This window comes from Gobio gobio (assembly GCF_949357685.1).
Source record: "Gobio gobio genome assembly, chromosome: 4".
Classification (NCBI taxonomy): Eukaryota; Metazoa; Chordata; class Actinopteri; order Cypriniformes; family Gobionidae; genus Gobio; species Gobio gobio.
In genome coordinates this window covers 17,708,993-17,732,057 of record NC_137100.1, presented here as the reverse complement: position 1 = coordinate 17,732,057, position 23,065 = coordinate 17,708,993, and the positions used below count along the sequence as shown (strand labels likewise).

General features: G+C 37.6%; 2 protein-coding genes across 4 annotated transcripts in view; one reads left to right on the top strand and one right to left on the bottom strand.

Annotated features, from left to right (window-relative positions):
- traf2b (Tnf receptor-associated factor 2b) overlaps positions 1–7,162 on the top strand; it is a 49,960-nt gene extending 42,798 nt beyond the window's left edge. For 2 of the 3 annotated variants that reach the window (XM_079814533.1, XM_079814535.1), the window contains exons 9-11: positions 3,198–3,375; positions 6,266–6,435; positions 6,809–7,162. In XM_079814533.1, the coding sequence (XP_079670659.1) occupies positions 3,198–3,375; positions 6,266–6,435; positions 6,809–7,027 (567 nt within the window). In that variant the 3' untranslated portion in view covers positions 7,028–7,162. The remainder of the gene's footprint in view (positions 1–3,197; positions 3,376–6,265; positions 6,436–6,808) is intronic. The other variant, XM_079814534.1, reaches the window with a different exon arrangement.
- Positions 7,163–8,700: 1,538 nt separating this feature from the next.
- The window catches only part of fbxw5 (F-box and WD repeat domain containing 5), a 34,086-nt gene continuing 19,721 nt past the window's right edge, over positions 8,701–23,065 (bottom strand). The window contains exons 4-10 of the mRNA XM_079814532.1: positions 21,863–22,046; positions 21,628–21,776; positions 19,729–20,052; positions 18,765–18,948; positions 17,729–17,876; positions 15,018–15,230; positions 8,701–10,409 (exon numbers count right to left, since the gene is read on the bottom strand). Coding sequence (XP_079670658.1) covers positions 10,139–10,409; positions 15,018–15,230; positions 17,729–17,876; positions 18,765–18,948; positions 19,729–20,052; positions 21,628–21,776; positions 21,863–22,046 — 1,473 coding nt within the window. The 3' untranslated portion in view covers positions 8,701–10,138. The remainder of the gene's footprint in view (positions 10,410–15,017; positions 15,231–17,728; positions 17,877–18,764; positions 18,949–19,728; positions 20,053–21,627; positions 21,777–21,862; positions 22,047–23,065) is intronic.

Genomic DNA, 23,065 nt, shown 5'->3' with positions numbered 1-23,065 from the left:
AAAAAACCTACTTTTGCGAACTCGTCCTAGACGGTTTGTCCGATTTGCACGAAAATTGAACCAGATCATCTTCAGACCATGCTGACAAAAAATCTTGCAAATCAAGTTGATTCGTCAAATCGTTTTTGATAAACGTGCACACAAATTTTACGTAGCGGTTGCAAAAACACTCATAAGGCTATATCTCCGCAACGCTTTATCGTGTTCAATCCAAACTTGGTACATGTCATCACAAGCATGACTTGAGGCAACTTGCAGCGTTTCGGCGCAGCGCCACCTACTGGTCCGGAGATACAAACAAATGTCTATTTTTGCTTATAACTTTTGAACCGTTTGTCCAAAAATAATAAAAGTTGTCTCGTTAGATTCAGGACGGTATTCAGAGTTGTCTGATTTTCAATTTTCCCATATCGGCCATTTTGGCTCTCGGCTATTTTGAATTATGTGCTAAAATACTATATTTTACAAACGTATTAGTCTATCGTTACGAAACTTGGTATGGGTCTTCCCAGAGCCATAGAGAGAGAGAGTTGCGACAACGGAAGTTCAAAACGCTTGATAGTCACGTGATTCATGTAGACCTCGAATAGTTCCAGGAAGTGCTTTGACGGGCAATTCAAATTGATAGTCACAGTGACAGAACTGCGCTTTTTGGTAATTAATAGTCAATAAATGCATTGATTTTCAATAATTTTATTACACATCGACTTGTGTATGTAGCATGAGTATGTAGTTACAGCGATGTTGTTTTTAAAATATATATTTTTTTAATGATGAATAATCTACACAAGCAGGCTTTAATGTACAAGTTATTTTGATTAAAATGTGCTGATCATTTAAAATCTTACTGATTAAACGTCTTACCTTTTAAAAGTGCATCACAAACGGTCTGTTCTGCTGTAACTCTATGGCGCGGCTGCTACTTCCGGGAACTATTGAGAGTCTCCGTGAGCCGCCATTGCTGTAAAAAAAACCGTTCCATTGGAGTCTATGGAGTTGTCGCAACTCTCTCTCTATATGGCTCTGGGTCTTCCGCACCATGCTTTGAAGGTACTCAAAAAGTTTTGGGGTAGTGCCACCTTGTGGTCAAAGGTTATAACAAACTTGACAAAAATGCTAATAACTTTTGATTAAATTAGCCTAGTTTAATGAAACAGGTCAAAATACATTTATTGGCTCATGCCAAGAATATAGATACTAATTTTGCCATATTTGGTCAAACATACTGTCCTCAATGTTCTTATTTGATCAAAATCTACTTTTTCAAACTCATCCTAGACTGTTTGTCCAATTTCCACCAAAATCGAATCGTATCATCTTCAGACTATGTCAACAAAAAGTTAGGGATTTTGCATCAATAGATGAAACCGTTTTTGTAAACCGCAGCGACGAAGTTGAGGCATGATGCCAAAATGACTCATGAGGCTGTATCTCTGCAATGCTTTGACATATTGGCATCAAACTTTGCATGTGTCATTGTTCCCTTATTCTGACCACACCACATCAATTTTGTAACTGTGCCACCTATTGGTCAAAAGTGATAAACCATTAACTTATATTATCAGTGAATCTTTATATAATATATCAGCCATTTTGCCTAAAATCATCTTAAAACGTGATTAATTGCTTATTGCTCCAGTTGATCTGACACTGCCAGCCATTTTGGCATGTCTTGTCTTCTTCTTTGCGCTTGGCCCCGGTATTGCTGCTTGCAGCTATATTTTAGTTTTGGAGTTATATACATTTATATGAAAAAACACATGAAAAATGACTGACACCTGACTTTGATTGGATTTTACACCCCCTTACTATCAATATTTTGACATTTGGGCATTTTTGCATAGCTATCAACCTATGTTTCCGAACTTCTGATGCTGGTTTCGTCTCGATCGGACTAGCGGTTTCGAAGATATCAGCTAATGTTTTTAAAGTGCTAAATTACTACGCTGCACAAATAATAGGCCGAAACCTGGCAAGTCTGGTTTCGTTGGACTCGGCGAGGATTCAGGAGACAAAAAAAGTTACTCTCATGAAAATAAGTCAATCTCACCTAAAGTTATAAGCATTTGAAAAAAAAAAACTCCACTAGGTGGCGCTGTTTCGAAACTTCTTGGGCTCATTCAGGGCACCGTGTTGATGACCCAAACCGAGTTTCGTAACAATCCGTTCATGTGTTCATAAAATACAGCATTTTAACACATAATTCAAAATGGCCGACAGCCAAAATGGCCGATATGGTAAAATTGAATATCAGACGACTCGGCATGCCGTCCTGAATGTAACGAGACTACTTTTATGATTTTTGGACAAACAGTTCAGAAGTTATAAGCAAAAATAGCGATTTTTCGTATCTCCGGACCAGTAGGTGACGCTGCGCCGAAACGCTGTATGTTGCCTCAAGTCATGCTTGTGATGACATGTACATGACATGTGATGACATGTACCAAGTTTGGTTTGAATACGATAAAGCGTTGCGGAGATATTGCCTTAAGTGTGTTTTTGCAACCGCTACGTAAAATTTGTTTGCGCGTTTATCGTTTTTTTTATCGTTTATCGCGTTTTTTGTCAGCATGGTCTGAAGATGATCTGGTTCAATTTTCGTGCAATTCGGATGAACCGTCTAGGACGAGTTCGTAAAAGTAGGTTTTTCGGAAAATTAAAAATGGCGGGAAATTTTTTATGACGGAAAATGACGTCATAGGGTGCAATCGAGTCGTCTTGAGCCAAGGAATCAGAGGAAAATTTTTTGCAGAATTTCAGAATTTTGTTTCTAACCCTTATGGTTCAAAAGTTATTAGCATAAACATGAGTCAAATTTTGGACTGATGGTGGCGCTAGAGGGATTGAGTTAGAGACTCCAAATTTGCTATGGTGACTTTTCAGACTGTCCTCTATGAGTGTGCCAAATTTCACAACTTTTTACCATACGGTTCTATGGGCTGCCTTAGACTTCGTGGCGGAAGAAGATGAATAATAATAATAAGAACGGGAACGGTTTCAATAGGTGCCTAATTACCATAGACATCAATGAACCAAAGACACAATGTTCCAGTGTCACCTTTACATCTAAGACAGACACAATCGAGGATTGTGTAGATATATTCAAATTTTAGTATAACATTATTACATTATGACAACTACATTGCTGTTTGGCAGTTCCATAACCCTGTTTTTCATGTGTTTGGTGACTCTTTAAGGTGCGACAGCTGGAACGGACTTTAACCATGCGAGATCTGCAGTTAGCAGAATCCGAGCAGTCTTTGCGGGAGCTGCAGTTCTGCACGTACGATGGAGTCTTCATTTGGAAAATAGCAGACTTCTCTCGTCGCAGACAAGACGCAGTGGGGGGCCGAGCACCTGCCATGTTCTCACCTGGTAAGGCTAAAATCAGATTAAAGGGCTGTTACAGGTTAAGCTCAATCAACAGTGTTTGCTGCATGTTGTCGATTTAAGAACAGAAAATTATCTTTACTCACTAACCCAAAAATGTTTTAAAATTTTTAAAGCAAAAATCTGGGTTACCATGAGACACTTACAGTGGGCGTAAACAGAACCAGCATCCGGAGGAACATACACTATATTGCTAAAAGTATTGGGACACCCCTCCAAATCATTGAATTCAGGTGTTCCAATCACTTCCATGGCCAAAGGCACCTAGGCATGCAGACTGCTTCTACAAACATTTGTGAAAGAATGGGTCGCTCTCAGGAGCTCAGTGAATTCAAGCGTGGTACCGTGATAGGTTGCCACCTGTCCATTTGTTAAATTTCACTACATATCACTACTAAATATTCCTCTGTCAATTGTTAGTGGTATTATAACAAAGTGGAAGGGTGTGGGGTTGTTTTTCAGGGGTTGGTCTTGGCCCCTTAGTTCCAGTGAATGGAACTCTTAATGCTTCAGCATACCAAGACATTTTGGACAATTTCATGCACCCAACTTTGTGGGAACAGTTTGGGGATGGCCCCTTCCTGTTCCAACATGACTGCGCACCAGTGGACAAAGCAAGTAGAGTTGTTCCGATTCCGATACTAGTATCGGAAATATCACAGATACCACAAAAAATTCTGGCATCGGTATCGGCGAGTACTTGAACCCATGTACCGATCCGATACCATTTTCTTATACAAGACTGACCGCAAGCTTTGCCTAACCACTGCGCAGTTCTTCTTCGGTGCTCAGAATGCATTGCAGACACAGGAAGTTGTGCTGTGTTGCCACAAAGAACCACTGTTTAGAGCAGCGAAGAAGAAATGAAAACATGTTAGCAGTATGTCTGCTGTTTACTGGCTGTTTAGCAGTATTTCGTCTCTGTGTGGATGGCGAGCGCCCGCGAGCGCGCACACACACACACGCGCGTGACACTCGCCCGCTGTCTTTATAATCTCTGCCGTGTGTCACTATCAAGCGGCAAACTCCACCAGTTTCTCTACGTCCATATTCACAGTCTATGGTCACTATATGAGGACACGAACGCATAAACTGTCACTTCATGATAATTTACCGTTTCTTTTGGGAAAACTGTCATATAAGGAACACAGACACTGAAATATTTTCACGGCAACCCGTCAAAATAAAAGTTCGGTTTAAAACATTTTAAATTGACAGAATATATTAGGCTACTGCTGTACAGTAGATTTGGCTACGTCTCTATGTAATAATAATACGTCTCTACTACTACTAATACTAATAATAATAATAATGCCTAGATTGTTGCTTATTTTTCACTTGTTTTGTTGTAAAGAGATTATTTTCTGATTCATATATATTTTTATATTCCTGCACTGTTTTTTATACAGTTATATTGTACAACTAAAATACCTTTTTCAGTTTGCAGTGTTAGATTTGTGGCTGCATTTGAAGTTCTTTTTCGCTTAAGAAAAATAAATAATATTACTCAAATGCATGTCAGATAATAAAAATTCTGTAATGAATACAGTAGTTCACTGTATGTATTTGTTCATGTTTTATTAAGGGATAAGTCTGAAACACACCATAAAATAATTCTAGCAATTCATACAGGGCTAGTAGTGTATACAGCTGTATATACAGATACACACACAGGTATCGGATCAGTACTCGGTATCGGCCGATACCCTGAGCCCAGGTATCGGAATCGGTATCGGGAAGGGAAAAAGGGTATCGGAACATCTCTAAAAGCAAGGTCCATAAAGACATGAATGAGCGAGTTTAGTGTGGAGAAACTTGACTGGCCTGCAGAGAGTCCTACACCTTTGGGATGAATTAGAGCGGAGACTGTGAGACTTCTCGTCCAACATCAGAGCCTGACCTCACAAATGCGCTTCTAGAAGAATGGTCAAAAATTCACACTCCTAAACCTTGTGGAAAGCCTTCCCAGAAAAGTTGAAGCTGTTATAGCTATCAACTCCATATTAAACCCTACAGATTAAGAATGGGATGTCATTAAAGTCCATGTGAATGTAAAAGTAGGCATCCTAAAACTTTTGCCTATATTAGTGCATGTTTGATATGCTCTGCTCCGCATCATAAAAAAAAGTTACTTACGTTACCTCCCTTTTTGGAATTTGTGTGGGGACATCATACGAAAGTTAACGGGTCTAATGCTAATACAGTTATTTGTCATAACAAAATTGTATACAAATTTATGGTTTATATAAGGTTAGTAAGTTATTATATCACAGTAGTTTAATATTTCAGTTTAGTTCCATTATAAGTGCATTATTGTAAGCATTTATAATTTATTTCTCAATTTATTTATTTTTTATCTAGTTTATTTATCTATTTATTTAGATTTATAGGAGAATAATCTATATAATAATACAATTGTACATTATTTTCTGTGTTTTTCCACATTGTCACAAATGCTGTTGATTGAACTTGTGTCCTGGAATGTTCTTGATTCAATAAAATGTAATTCTACTTTTGCATTTTTTTTAAAATAGTAAATTGTTAGTAGAACTTGTCTGGAACTTGAGAGCCTTGACACTTTGTGCTACTTAGCAAATGTCCTGACCTGGGAATTTTTCAAGCACATTTATAAAACAATTTTCCATCAACCGATTCAAATTTACAACTTATGTGTCTGTGTAAAAACAGTGTTATTTGTTTTTTTTTTATGTCAAAGTTCATTAATTAAATAATTAAATCATAATTAAATCTATTAATTAAAATAAATTCTCAAGATGAGTAGCTGTTTTTGGGAGTATTCAACTATTTCAGAGCTGATGTTTGTGAAGTATTTTAGTCACCTTTGGTGATATTAATTTCTGACCCTGCTGTTCAGCACTTTTCTTCTGTTCTTCAGCTTTCTACTCCAGTAAATATGGGTATAAGATGTGTCTGAGACTCTACCTGAACGGTGACGGCACAGGTCGCGGCACTCACCTCTCCCTGTTCTTTGTGGTCATGAGGGGCAAATACGATGCACTGCTAAAGTGGCCCTTCAGCCAGAAGGTAAATGATCTGATACTCTTTCTCTCTTCTTTCAGGCATTCATTTACTCTTTACTTTACATTTTTTACTTAGGGTTGTTTTACCAGCTAATTAAAGCATCACAGTACCACTCATGTTGTTTGGATGAATCACTTTTATTGCAGGGACTGTGTGTTGTGGCTGTTCTCTTGTATTCTGTTAGAATATTACATCTAATGAATAATTGACTATCAAATATTAAATGGTTGAGAATTAATGTGGTGGTTTTAATAACTTTTTTATCTAAGGCTTAGTGCGTGTATTCTGTCACCTGATGTCCAATATAACCTTTAGAACATGAGTTTGGCATTACATTGATTGTAATTCTTGTCAATCTCATGTTCTTTCCTTCCAGGTGACATTAATGCTGTTGGACCAGAACAACAGAGAACACATCATTGATGCCTTTAGGCCTGATGTGAGCTCCACATCCTTCCAGAGACCCATCAGTGAGATGAACATTGCCAGCGGATGTCCTCTCTTCTGCCCCCTCGCCAAGCTGGCAGGCAAAAGCTCATATCTGAGAGATGACACCATATTTATTAAAGCCATAGTTGATCTCACTGGCTTATAAAGCATTGAAATTATTCATAATAACAATGGATGATAATATTATTATATCTCAGCTGCGGAAGCCAAACTATTTAAATGATACAATATAAATAATAATAATAATATAAATTAGAATAGCATATATTTATTCATTGATTTATTTCAGGAAATATTTTCATTGATAATATTATGTGTGTGTAGTAGCAGTGCTTAAACAGACTTACACACCAATAACTGCACTATTTTCATAGAACTGAATATTTAATATGCACTATATATTTATCATAATACATATATACATAATAATAATAATATATATGTATAGTACACATTTAAACTATACCTATTTTCAGTATTCTATGTAATGACGGAATATTCCTTATGAGAATTGATATTTTTGTTTTGTGTGACCTGAAGCTGGTAGGATTTTTCATGCTGTTAAATCTGGGGTGTTGTTAGGACGCTAACTGCATTTATGAGGACATTTTTAGGGGCATGGCCACTTTTGCTGGAAGTATAGTGCGTAAATAGATAAGTATATGTCATCAGTCTGCTATATGTCGTCAAGTTTTACAAACTTGACTAGCTTAATAATAGAGCAACTTTAATATGCATAAATTGTTTATTGAGCACTGTGAGAATAATTTAGCTTATACAAAAGAATCATTGTGCTGTTTGTTTTTATAGGGATATAAAGCTTGTTATAGCATGTGCATGAGGCTACAATATTTGATAACATTTTTACTTAAGTTAGGAAAAAGTAAGAAACCTTAGCAGGATTGAAAGGATGTCCAAACATCTTGACTAACCAGTGATTAAATTCACTGACTAGTTCTAGCCTATTTGTAAACATCATCTGATTGTAGGTCTGGCTCTTTTTGTTTGGGCTTGACAATTAAATGGCTTCACAGAATATTCAGCTGCAGACATTTAATCAGCTAGCTTCAAACCCTTATAAAAGGGACCAGGCATACCAATAGCTCCTTTTTCTCCTGTAACATCATTATACATTAGGTTAGCATGGGGTATTTAATCAACTGGTGAATTGGATGCAGTATAAATCCTGTTAAGTTAAATAACAGTACATGTTACTTGGATAATACGAAACAGTTGCTTTTGGTGGAAAGAAGAAATTGAGAAAAATGAGAGAGAAAAAATAGCCTCTATGATAAATTAATAAAAAGTCAGAAAAATATTGAACTCTTATTATTAAATTGTTTGTAGTCATTTGTACCATTTAGCTGTCACATATCCATTTAGTTTGTATTTTATTATTTATGTAGCTATTCAATCAAGCAGTAAAATAAATTTTAGTAGGCCTGTTTAGATCGTAATATACCCTTTATTTTATTATTCTGATTTTACAATACTATAATACAATATGAATCTAGTTATTCTATAATGTATAATTTCTTTGAAATTAACAATTGTTGTGTGCTAACCCATATATATATATATACACACACATATACACACACATACAATATGAATCTACTTATTCTATAATGTTGTATCATTTTTCTGAAATTAACAATTGTTGTGTGCTAACCCATATATATATATTTGTAAACCTGCTGAAAAAAATAAAGTTAATTTAGGTGTTCTCTAAAGATGTATATATATTTTTGTCAGTCCTTCTCTTCGGTAAAGACACTGGAGCTGCTTTTGGTAAAATAAGAAATTCACACTATCTGGTAAAAGAAAAAAAATGTTTAATGGGTCAAACAAATTTTACACATTCTACAATACAAAATCTAATGGCAAAGAGCAGGTGGGAAAATCAGATTCACAAACTCAAACAAATATCACACAGGGAACCAGGTACATTAAAAACAAAACAAAACTGATGTACTCACAACTACAGAGGCGAATGCTGCACACTGTGATCCAAACTTTGTCATACGTTGCGTATATGTGAGCCATGGGGAGCATTTCATTCTTCATGACATCTATATGTGATTATAACAAATGAGCACTTGTGCTTCGTATTTACGGCTAGTAAACAATGTAAGCTTATGACACAAGAAGGTGAAGTGCTGGAGGCGAAAAGTAGCAAAGCACCCTTATGCTGCATAGTGTTTCAATGCCGTACAGTCATAGAGCTCATCTACATTAAATATAATGGAGAATGAAATGGCCAGTGGTCGACCTGAAATTAATTTTTTTTCTTCTTCAGCTTTTTGGTAGTTTTAACAATCCTGTAAAAATAAATGTGAATCCAACCTGCACATAACTGTCATGACATATGTTATGCGAGATGTAAATATAAAATAAATATGACACCATAAGAGAGTTGCGTCACAGGTGCATTATTAAAACCGAATGATTGTATAAAGGCGACAACTAAAAATTCAACATGAAGGCTTTGAGTTTCTTTGGAATTTTTACATTTTCAGTATGGTATGATTGTTAAATCCTTTATGACAAAATCCATATGCACAATGGATACAATGAATTACAATAATAAAAGGCATAGATGGAGTAGAAATAAACATTGTCATTCTGTAACTGAAACTAAACGAAACTGCTCTCTTTACATAAAACTGGACCACATACAGAACACCAGAGACACATAACTTGTAAATTTGTAGCATAATTTAGATTTTTCTCCCTTTTAGTGAGCATTTAAATACTCTCTGATCATGTTCTTGTCATGTAACGTGCTAAAAAAGGTGCAGTGAAAAAAAAAAAAAGTATGAATGTGCAGACGTGCACAGGCGGTGTTTCACTCACCACGACTGGGTTAAATGGACTTACAACTGCACACACGCATATGTGAATGTGACCTTTTATATCATTCATCAAATTCTTGGTTCCTTGCTCTTGAAGTCATATATCCTGTTGATGTCCGTCTTCTGCGTTTTTATGTGCATCACACCTGATCTTTCACAATTATGGTGATCCAAAAAAAAAAACATTTTCTTTTGTTGTTTCTTTATGCAAAGATCACTTCATATTTTAGTGATTTGTTGGTCACGGTACATCCTGCAAGAGGGCCATTAAGGAAATACATGTACTCTTGTTCTTCTCATAGACACCCATGCGGAAGTCCACAGTTTCTTGACCTCACGTGTCTCTCTCTGATCATGGAGTGTCTTTCTGTAATGTTTCGATATGCCCGCCAGGGTCCAGTTCAGGGTTTGCCGTTCAGATTAGCTCTTCTGTGGCCGAGCAAGGAGGAGATCAGTTTGCGAGCCCGTGGTGGCTGCCTGGGGGCCTGGGTGAGGCGCAACATGCGTGGTGAGCGCCACACTTTAATGGTGGAGTCATCACTGGCAGACAGCAGCAGCTCCTGGTCTGCTGGGCTGAAGGCCACAGAGTTGACCACATCATCATGTTGCAGGCGTGCCAGGCAGATGTTGTAGTGTCGGTCCCAGATATAACCGTGCTTGTCCTCTGCACCGCTGCACAGACAATTACATTAATTAGAGAATTAACACTTCTAGTGCAGTTATGACTCAATCCTTATGATCTTATGATCAAGCATTTAATGATGGTTCAGATGTATAGATGAGTACATAGTGTAGACTTTACATTATTGTAAAGGCCCTGACACACTAAAGCCGGGTGCACACTGCAATTTTGGCCACGATTTAGCTGTCTGAGACAAATTTAGCAAATCCTAAAAGATTCCCCTGATCCTTGGCTAAAATCTGAAGTCTTTGATCGTTAGTTTGACATGGTCCTCGACAGCGATTAATGACCATTGCAATCAAATTTTACCTCAGACCAGATGAAATTCTGGCAGTGTCAGAAGATTTGGCATACAGTCCTGCAGTGTGACTTCTCCTACAACAACCATCAAATGGTCTTCATTTTTCGAGACAAACCATGACCAAAATGAGCACTAGAGATTTCTTTGTAGCCACCATTTCAATCCCACGTGTAATGCAGCTCACTGTCACCAAACGTGTCATTGATTGATGATCAAAAACTCCGGACGAATTTACTTGTGCGTCCGTTTTTAATGCGTCTTGACTATCATACAGTCTGACGTTAATGACAACTTAAATCTTACAGTGTGACATGCAGGGATTACAGCGGGGATCATGTTCGTACAGTCTGACAAAGAAACAATCATAAAGGACTATTACAGATCGCACCGTGTGCACCCGGCTTAAGTCGATGGTCGGTCAACGTAATTTGGGCCTTCAACGTAAACTGGCCCAGTTTCAACAACGCTGTGCTTTTTCTTAGCGTCTGTTTCCATGGTGAATAATCGATTCGTTGCCCTGTTGAGAATGTCTTGTTTGTTAACTGGGAACATACTCACGGACACGTTTTTGGAACCAGCATAAGCAAGGTTTGGGTTAATCAACCGAGAGTTCAAGGTATATGTGACGGTTAACCTGGCTTTCTGGAATACCCCCCTGATGTGGGAGTTGATCAATGAATTTAGGCTTTTATTCACATATAAACAATCTGTTCATCATGATCATGTCTCTTCAGAAATTTTGTACTAAACCGCTCAATTCATATGGTTTTATTAACTTTTTGAAGCGTCAAAGTGTCAGTTCGGTACTTGTCTATGGAGGGATGGGAAGCTCTCAAGTTTCATCAAAAAGATCTTAATTTGTGTTCCGAAGATGAACAAAAGTGGAATGAATCACAACAAAATGTCCACCCCCAAATCATTCTTGTCAGCTATTGGCTGGAGCACGGTTTGTTGTCAAGTTCAAGTTTCAAGTTTGGTTTATTTATATAGCACATTTAAACACAGCAAACATGGCTGACCAAAGTGCTGAACAATACACAAGTTAAAGAAACAAGGACATAGCCCAACATTTAAGACATAAAATCACAGTAAATTAAAAGCTATAGAGAAAAAGTAGGTTTTAAGAGAAGATTTAAAAGTGGTTACAGACTGAGCCGATCTGATATAATCCGGAAGGCTATTCCATAGCCTAGGGCCGGCAATAGCAAAGGCGCTGTCTCCTCTGTGTTTTAATCGAGATCTGGGGACAGATAAAAGTCTCTTATCACCAGACCTCAAATTTCGTGTGGGATTATGTGGACAGAGTAGCTCAGACAAATAGCTTGTTGTGCTTCATGGTGCAGCCTGCACCAGTTTGTTTTTGTTGCAGTTTGTGGAGCTAATGCCTGGCTCACACTACAGGAGTTTTAAAATCCTATCCGATTGTAAAATCTGGTTGCAGCACACACTTCAGGAGAATCTTTGCAGATTTTATTCCCTCAAATCTTAAACATGCTCACACTACAAGATTTGAAATTCGTGAAGCATCACACACTACAAAATGTTATTAAGATTATCGTGCCAGAGGAAGCGCGTCACGTGATCTACGCAGCAGATCGGAATCGGGGAAAATGGATACTGTAAACCGAAAACTTGCTCTCTCAATAATGATCGCTTGTTGTGAAAAAAAAACAAAAGCGTAAGAATAAACGAGTGTGGATGAGAAAATGGTTGGGGAGACGGGATCAACATGTACTGTCAGTTCTTCAGCGAGAAATGGAGGTAAAATTTACCTTATATTACTATCATAAGCCCTAGTATTCGCACGGGATTAGTATTATCTGGGGACCTCGTGTGATTTAGAAATTACTCCCCACATCTGAATTTTGCGTGGCGCATTCGCACGGGATAAGCAAAGCCTGTGATTTTACTTGAATTTACTGACTTATCTCCCGGATATGATGTCAAGACTTAATGTTTTTTTCGTTATAGATATAGCTGTATGAAATTATAAACAGTCGTATCAATATCATTTTGATTGTTTTATAGTAATAAAAATAATAATTTAGTTAAGTTAGAGAACAGACGCTACAATTAAAAACTGAACTGAGCAATATAATATATACGGCGGAAGATTCAGTTTCAAACCTAAATGTAAAAGCGCCCATTTAAGCGAGTTTGTCATTGTCATTTTCTGTTTTTGTGTTTTTCATTAAGAATATTAAAAACACCATTCAAGCAATTTACTCCCAAATTGATGCTCATTCTAAAGTGAAAGTATAATCCGCGCGGCCGCACGGGAATTCATAACGGTGCGCATTTTATGCAGCCTAGCGCCATTCTTCGTTAAAGATAAAGATAAAAATGCACACAGGAAACAAAAACCTTGCAAAAATTATATACGATCCGCCTAAACCCGGCCAAATCACAGAGATGCCGATTCGCACGGGACTAATATTATCACAGGGCCTCGGTGTTTGGCGAAATATGGTAGGTCATTTGCGGGGGAATATTTACTTTACATATTACAGACATGGCCGATTCGGACGGGATTAAGATCACAGACATTCTCTGCAATTAATACAAATCACCAGATGTCCCCAGATAATAGCCTAACCCGTGCGAATAGGGCTATAGTGTGCTAGAATGTTTACCGTTATAATATTGCCTGCCTAGTTCAAAAGCGACAGTGTCACCTTTTACAGTGTAGATTTGTGCTGTAATATGAAAATACAATTGGTGCTAGTATAGTAGGCTATGCATTATGAAATGTGTCTACTTATAAGAATTTGCAGCTTTCTCTCTCTCACACACAGCGCGCGCGCGCACGTAGACACACACAGCGCGCGCGCGCACATACATAGTCGTAGACTTGTTTCCTATTGGCTATTGTGACAGTACTGACGTTATTACAATCTTGCTCATCCCGATAAATATCAAACATGTTTGATATGATCGGGGCGAGCCCGATTTGTGTGAGAGCAGATCGGGAGGGGCAAGATTTTATCTGTGAACGTCTCACATTACCAGATTATCTGCGCCGAACATCTTAACCGATCGAGGTTGTGGACAAGATTTTTTCTCAGAATCTCGGGAGGGGAAAATCGGCCATAAATCGGCCTAAAACTCCTGTAGTGTGAGCCAGGCATTAGGCGGACTACAGAGACTGTGTTTTTTTTTTACAGTGTGTTCAGGGGACAGGCGGATAGCGAGGAGATGTTTGCTGTATGTGACAAAAAATGTTTTGGCCTAAAAAACGTGTGACATCGCTTGGAGCACCTTAAGTCGTTCTGAACACAACAAATTCCTCAACACAGAAACATTTGCCTCATTGCTAGGAGACGCGTAACAACTTAAAACAATGTGTTCTAAAATTGCCTCAAAATATCAAACATTTTTGATATTCTCAGACTGGATGGATGGAATCATAGTGTGAAGCTAAAAAAAAAAAGTTGTCTGTGCCCATTATTCACTACGTGATTTTCTGTGAAATCCTCGACTGAGCAATATCTGCAGAATGGCTCTGATTTTCGCCAACTAGCGTTGACTCCTCCAGACTGTAAATCTGGGCAAAAGTCATATAGTGTATTCCAGCATTTAATCTTTTTTTACATAGATGGTCTGGACTCATGCTGATGGACTCATATGAAGTAAATGTTTTTTTTTTAGAATGATTTACACCAAAAATTATTCTCCTCTTGCAAATGATTGCAAACAGAAAAGGAGGGGGATAAAAAAAACAAAAACTTTAAAGCCATTCCAGAGCCAATGCCTGAATATAGAAAAATAATATTCAAATATCCTCAAAATGGATATCTTGATATTTTTCAGATCTTATATCACCTAGCTCTAGTATTGTGTTTTATCCTCGCTCATATTTTGGTGCAGACTTTAGCGCTTGTCTTTTCATTTCTTTTAGCTTCAATAACATTATGGAGACACATTTTGCATGTCATTTACTCTGACTGGTACAGATCGTTATCATCTAGCACTGTTGACGTGACTGACTGACTGAATTGTTCAGAGACTCAAATAAGGCCGCCCAAGTGGAAAAATGTTGAACATGTTGAAATTCATATTTGCTCTCATATGCACTCAATGTCAAAACATGGAAGGTAATTACGAGCTTACAGTTAAAGTAAAAACTTAACTAGTCATGCAACCAGTTGATGGTTAATTGAGCAATTAACATTTCTGTTATTAAATTCTCAAAAAAATGCTATGACAAATTCAATCCCATGTTGGTTAGTGTTGGCATAAAGTACAAGAACAGTATCATAAAAAAAAAACAATGTGCTAGAACTGGGTTGTAAATTACCTGGCGACAAAGTCTCGACTGACATCGAGGAAGATGAAGAAGCATTCATCGTTGGGTGTGAAGGCCCGGTGGGCTCGAAGGCTACGGCGCTCCTCTCTAAGACTCTTCAGATCAATTACATGCAGGTCGATCTCCTCTGCGATGGGTGGAGGGGACATAGGGTCAGAGATCACACAGCCTGCTGGCCACGCTCGACTGTTCACATACAAGTACCTATGAACAGACAAACACTGAATGACAGCTGCCACTTTAATTGATAATACTGTACTTTAATTTCAACACATTTTAACCACTCTCTCATTTCAGCCATAAATCTTTTACTTATTTATTTTTTTAAAGGGACGAGATTACAAGACATCTTTAAAATAGTCCATGTGAATCCAGTGGTTCAACCTTAATTTTATGAAGCAACAAGAATACTTTTTGTGCGCAAAAAAACACTAACAAAAACTACAACTTTATTCAACAATTTCTTCACGCCTGTGTCAGTCTCTTACGATGTTGCCGTAATGTAAAACAGTGAAGCGCTTCCGAGTTCTAAGGCAGAATGGCGCCTCACCATTGGCTAGCTCCTGCGTCAGCATCACACGCATGCATCGTGGTGGTGTTGACGTGAACAGCGTCGACCAATGGTAAGCTGGCGTTCTGACATAGCGCTTCGAAAGCCCTGCACTGTATTTACTACGTCAACAGCGTAGGAGACTGACACAGATTGTTGAATAAAGTTGTTATTGTTGTTTGTTTTTGCGCACAAAGTATCCTCGACGCCACATTAAAGGGTAACTTCAGTGATTTAGCATTAGGCTTTGTATCAGTAGAAACCCGGTAGTATATTCAAATTATGGTACTTTCCCCCTCATGTCCCCTTGAGACGAGATATATGCGTTTTATTTCTGGAAAAAAATCCCCCGATGACGCAAATATCGTCATTTTTGGCCAGAGGCTAAAGACTACAGCCACTAGATGGAGCTGTTTCGCATGTTATCAATCCGCCCACAGGGGAGAGAGTTCACTCACAGAATGTAAGACACAGACGGCCACACGGACATTCATAACAGGCGATGCAGAGCAAAGTGAGTGTTTCAACTTTTCAATGAATTCCTGTGATAGTTTAGCTTCCATATGCGATCAGAAAACGTGCCAGACTGGCGCTTAACGTTACCTCAGCTCTACTCAGCTCTTTTTTGTGATGATACAAATCTGACACTGCTGCGTCTGTGCCGTGACTTTCATTCGGCTCACTCACACTTTATTGAAAAGACATGTTCAGTTTTTAATTGTAGTGTTTATTCTCTAACTGAACGAAATGATTGTATTACTATGAAGATCAAAACGACGGTGTACAGAGTGGCCTCGTAGGGCAGCAAAGAAAGTGCATTCTGGGAGTTGTTGTCTTTCCTCCACATGAGACAAAAATAAATGTTCTGTCTTTTCTCAGTCTAGAAGGCACCAAATTCAAAAATAATTTCACATTTCTACTACATAAATTACCCAGTTTAAATACAAAGCTTAATGCTAAATAACTGAAGTAACCCTTTAAATTAAGGTTGAACCACTGGAGTCACATGGACTATTTTAACAATGGCTTTACTACCTTTCTGGACCTTGAAAATTAAATTGCTGTCTATGGAGGGGTCGGAGAGCTCTCGGATTTCATCAAAAATATCTTAATTTGTGTTCCAAAGATGAACGAAGGTCTTCCGGGTTTGGAACAACATGAGGGTGAGTAATTAATGACAGAATCTTAATTTTTGGGCAAACTAACCCTTTAAGGCTTTTTATGGCCTTTAAATTTGAGTGCAGCTCAGAATTCCGCTTTCTAAGGCCATATTCACACTGGTGCATTTTAGTTTTAAAACGCATACCTTTTGCTATGGCTAAACCAGGCATCTACACTACCCCGGAATTTTTGACCCTCGAAAATTGAGACTTTTGGAAACGCTGCAGACCCCATTTTAGTTTGAAAACTCTGGGGTTGCGTTTCAGTGTAAATGGACCAAAACTGAGACTTTTGAAAACAAAGGTGTGGCTGCCCACATGGCTGAACACGACAATAATAGACCAGAGCCATCTCTCTCAATGGCTCTGTAACAGACCAGCCTCGACGACCTTGTAAACAATAACATGGAGACAGTACTGGAAGCTTTGCTGACTTTGTTGTCCTTTTTAGCAGCCATTGTGCAGTAAAACTCTGCATTTTATAATACTGCAGCTGCCTACATGCGCAAGAGGTTAGCTATTATTAGAGCAATCTGCAACTGTTTACACTACGCACATGCCCAGTGAGCATGAATGGTCATGTGACATGTTTTCAGTTGTGTAGTGTGGATGGAGAACTTTTCTGAAACCCAGTGTATGGCAGTATGGACGAGGATTTTTTTCATAACATTCGTTTTCACACGATATGTTAAAACGAAAACGCACTAGTGTAAACTGGGCCTAAGATTGCTTGCGTCCCCTGAAGGAAGACTTTGTGGTTTTGCATCCCATAGAAACACAACAGCAACATCCTGGCTCACATCACCCTAGCTTTGTGGTTGCAGGATGTGTATGGTAAATCTAGCCAGATAATATTCTACAAAAATTCCACAAATTTGTTCCTCTTGATTAAATTGCACAGGCCATATTAACTTGCTGAGTAAACTGCGTTAGTCCAAAGTCAATTAAAAGCTAATGTATGTTAGTCATCTACTGCTGCACAGCACACACACCTATGGTCAGGTGACAGACCCATGCCGATGATGTGGCCGTGTATGTCGATTACATGATCCAGCGAGTCAAAGAATTCCTCTGTACTGCGCTCCTCTCCTAACACAGGTCCACACGTCGTCATTTGATCAGGCATTATCCGCTTGATACCTGAAACACACAAACACGGGAGTTAACCATCCAGTGTTGGGGTAACAGTTTAGGACCCAGGACCAGTTGTGAAAAATGAAGACCAAGAGTCAGGAGTTAGATTAATTCAAGAAAAATTTACTGAAGAATAGTTTGCAGTTTCATCAGCAGAAGCCAGCTTACAAGGAGTTCGTAGGCCGCGCTCCCTCTAACAGTCTCCCTGCCTCCCCCTAACGTACATACAATTTCTGAACAGTTATACTGTTTTCAAGGTCTAGCCACGTCATTATTGTCATGTGGAATGATTCTGATTGGCTCAGAGAAAATGCAGAGTCACGGTAAATTTCCACACAAGGATAGATAGCAGAGCATATCACTAAAATGGGTAGACTAGTTGTCGCCCCATTACTAGATTTTTAGATCACAATGACCCAGGAGGTCATAGAAAGACGTCTTCAGGTCTGGTGTTGTGTGCAGAAAACGTCCATCTTCAATATTGGGCCTGCACCGATCATCCAACGCACATACAAAAGCTCCAGAGAATAACAGTTCCCTCAAGGTTGAGAACATCTAAACTAACTATCAACAAGGCACTTCTCCAAAACATGCTGATACTACATCTAGTACAGAAGTGAACTTATTCTATTTAGTAAGAAAAGCATATAAAAGTACAGTCCCCAAAAGTCACGTAGACCTGTATCCAATATCACTCATTAAATATAGAGAGGTTATAGGTGAACTGATTTATCAAATATAGAAAATGGTTATAACTTGATTATCATTGAATCTTATTTTAATATTGATCATAAAATCATTCTTGAAGGATATGTGTATGAACGAAGAGGCACAGGTATCTGACCTGCCCCTTCACCACCTTTCACTGTATGAAAAACACAAATGCACACTCACCTATTTGGTGAGGCGAGTAGGTAAGGCTGCCAGTGGTGAAGAGGAGGTAGGTCTTGTCCTCTCCTTCTCCAGGAGCTGAGGGAGACACCAGGTTTGGATCAGGAGCTTTGGTGCGTCTGCTGCCCATCAGCCTGGCCACCTTCGTTTCCAAATTTCGATCACGAGCAGTTACGTTTTGACAACCCTAATGGCAGCAAATACAGCACACAAAAATGACAACATTAAAAACACTCTTTTAAAAGTTATTATATGCACAGTTTATTAAAAACGTTTTCAATCATAGTTGATGGTTTGCTAGGGTCTGTTATGCGTAATTGCGATAGAGAATTCTCAGTCCATTTTACATCCGTAATGTGACGCACTTCAGAATAAAACAAAGAAATATTCAATGGGGAAAAAAATATGTAGACTTGGAAAAAGGAAAAGGAAAAGGAAAAAAGAATTATGATTATTTTCTTTGGAATAACAAAAGACAGGTGAGTAATTCACAATTAGGCCAATTTATGTATTTAAATACTGTACATTTTAATTTAATGCTATGAAATTTCAATGCTATTTTTTTTCCCATCTATGTATTCTGTTTCTTTACAAGCATGAGGAAATTGCCAGTATCCTAAAAGGTTGTTGTTACTGGTGGCGTCAACTTGAAGAACTGTGGCCTGTATTTGAAATTTGGCGCAACCAAACATTAAAATACAAATGCACATCTATGTGCACATCGAACTAATTTCAATAGAATTTTGCTTTTGAATTTCAACCTCAACATAATTTCATAGACTGCAGAAAGGTACAATTAAATTAAATCGAACACTAATCATTTTGTGTGCATGTTGCTCTTTGTCAAAGTTTCTGTAAAAGATTACCTATTTTTCTTCTACACGCACATTTATTCATTTCGCATTCTAGGTATTCTTAACAAAATAAAAAAATGGGACACGAGATGCTAGTGATTTCAAGATCTTACATGTATTACATGATGTAGCCCAGATGTGTTAAATGAGGGCAGATGTGCTGACAATCTTTTTTCTCCTCGCTCCTCATCCTCTTCGTCCTCATCATCTACTTCCAGCTCATCTTCACTGTCTGCGTTTCCCAGATCAAAGAAGAGAGGCTGGTGCTGCTGCGTCCGCTGAGCTTGTGCCTGCGACTGAGCCTCATAGTCCAGGACGAGGTCAGGAGTATCGTGTCGACGGCAGTGGGCCACCATCACTGTGCGGATAGTGCTGGCATTGATGTTCTGGATCTTAAAGAGACGCTTCACCACATTCACGTTTTCTGACTCAACGTCCTGAACATGGGTAAAAGTTAGGACATTTGAGTAATTAGGACAACAATGTTGTCTATATTGTATACAGCTACATAACAGATGATTAGATTTTGTTTTGTTTTGTTATAACTTAATGTTGCTACAAATATTTAATAATCCACCACTAACCTTAACTCTAACCCAAATATTTAATAATCCACCCTAACCCACACTAATTAAATGAAAAATATGGTGCTGGGGGAAAATTAATTGTAATTTATTGTATTAGGACGTATCGCCTGCGATAATTAATGCAATATGGCTCAGCTTGTCAGTGAACTACGGCTCTGTGTAGTAAATGCCGCTCCTTCTGAAAGCAGGTGATGGCGATTTACTACTAATCAAGGAACCGGCTTTACTGACAAGATGCGCATAATGTCATGCGATATATCACCCAGCCCTAAATTGTATCCAAAATAAAAGTTTGTTTACATAATATTTGTGTGTGTACTAGGTCTAATTATTATGTATATATAAACGCACACACATGCATGTATTTAAGAAATATTTGCATGTATATACAATTTATCTTATATATAAATATAATCTTTTATAAAAAATATAACATTTGTCCACGTGTGTATTTATATATACATAATAATTATACACAGTACACACACATATATTATGTAAACACAATCTTTTATTTTGGATGCGATTAATCACGATTCATTTTTCCCCAGCACTAGATATTTCATAGCCAGTAGGCAACATTTTCTCAATTCATCAACTACAGTTAAAGGGTTAGTTCACCCAAAAATTTTAATTCTGTCATTAATTACTCACCCTCATGTCGTTCCAAACCCGTAAGACCTTCGTTCATCTTCGGAACACAAATTAAGATATTTTTGATGAAATCTGAAAGCTCTCTGACCTCTCCATAGACAGCTATTTAATGAACATTTTCAAGGTCCAGAAAGGTAGTAGGACTGGAGATATGGCCAAAAAACATATCTCTGTATTTTTTGGTTGAATGGCGATACATGGTATATATCCCGGTATTTTTCTATTTGGATAAAAAAAATTTATAATAATTTTATTTCACATCCTGCCCAATGATTTCCTAAAAACAATGTTGATATTGAAGGCTATAAACAAATAGAGTGAACGTAATGTAGGCTATGCAATATATTATGTGCAAAAAGGGGATTTACAATCTAAAAACAAAATTAATAATTTAATTAGAAGAAATTGTTGAATAAAGTCGTTCATTTTGTTTGTTTTTTGTGCACAAAAAGTATTCTTGTCGCTTTATAAAATTAAGTTGAACCACTGGAGTCACATGGACTATTTTAATGATGTCTTTACTACCTTTCTGGACCTTGAAAGTTGCAATGACATAGCTGTCTATGGAGGGGTCAGAGAGCTCTCGGATTTCATCAAAAATATCTTGATTTGTGTTCCGAAGATGGACATAATTAAGTGAGTAATGAGTAATTAATTGTTTAATTGGGTGAGTAATTAATGACAGAATTTTCATTTTTGGGTGAACTAACCCTTTAATTTTGGACCCAGCACATCCCTTTGAGACCATATGAGAACTGAACACATCTGAACCTGGAAGGCTTTGTTGAGCCAGAGCACAGAGCAGGAGGTCATGTTGCCAATCCAGTGCAGGTTACCAGAGATAAGGTGAGTTTCATTCAGCCAGCAGCCAAACACGTCATAGGGCTTATTTCTCACGCGGGACAGCAGAGTGTAGTTCTCTACGGATCCAAAACAACAATATCAACCAAAAATCTACTTAAAAGTGTGAATGTGTGCAGTCGATGCATATAACAACTGTCTCTACCCAAACTGAAGACTGCAATTTCTCCAGAGGAGGAGTGATGCGGGCCCAGGTAGACCCCTGACACCAGCAGGAGTGTGTCATCAGCATTAAATTGGGAGAACTGAGTGTAACCCCAGTTAAACTGTCGCATACTGTAGCTGTGAACCAAAGAGATGGTGCCATCTGGTTTCTCTGTGTCCCAAACCTGTAAAAACAACATTCAGTGAATAACAAAGCAGTAAAAAACACAAACTTTTTATTTTCAACATTAAGAATTTAGTTTACATGTTATATACAGTGTGCTTAAAGGGAACTGTATATTTAGTGGTGCTTGCTAAAGCGAACATCACTGTTACCATTGCTCATGGCTTGATGACATAAGAGTGTCAGAGATGAAGGTTTGGATTTTAAAAAAAAAACTTGTTTAAATATGCTCTTAGAAATGCACTCTGCGTCACTAAAAATATAATGTGGTGAAACCATCAATTAGAATATAATTTCCTTACACCTTGAAAACACACATCATAACTCATTACATACCATCATTATTTAAAAATATATATTTAAAAATAAATTTTCCAAGGTAGAAAGTGGAAACACTTTATTTTTAGTTAGACATTATAGGTATTTACTATAGTAATAACAGTAAATGATGCACAATTACAAGCAACTAAACAGTAAATGATGCATAATTACAAGCAACTAAACCCTAAACTTAACCTTATCTCTATAGTAAGTAACTTAAGTATTTTTATTTTTTTTACAAATATCATCAATTATTAATTCAAAATTATCCTTAAATGTTTTGGGTGTGGCACATGACATTTTATAACCTAAACTTGCATTGCCTCTCATAAAAATGTCAAATTATCTGATATTTTTGGGTCTACATGAGTCCTGTTATATCAACATCCTCTTCATATTGTTTTCCCCGCATGTTGGTAAAAACACATGACTGATTTGGTGGACAAAGGCTTGTCAAATATTTACATGTTTTTTGTAATAATATTTTATAATATAAGATTATGCTGTACAACTGTACACATTTTTTGTTCCAAGAAATTAATTATTTTATTGGGCCTTTTTTTCTTCACTATGATATCAGAAGTAATTATACATATGAATTGCATTTTTAAATACATCTGGACAAACAACTTTCATGTCACTGACATTCATACTTAGTTATTTGATTTGGAAAAATTATTAAATTCATAGCTATATCAT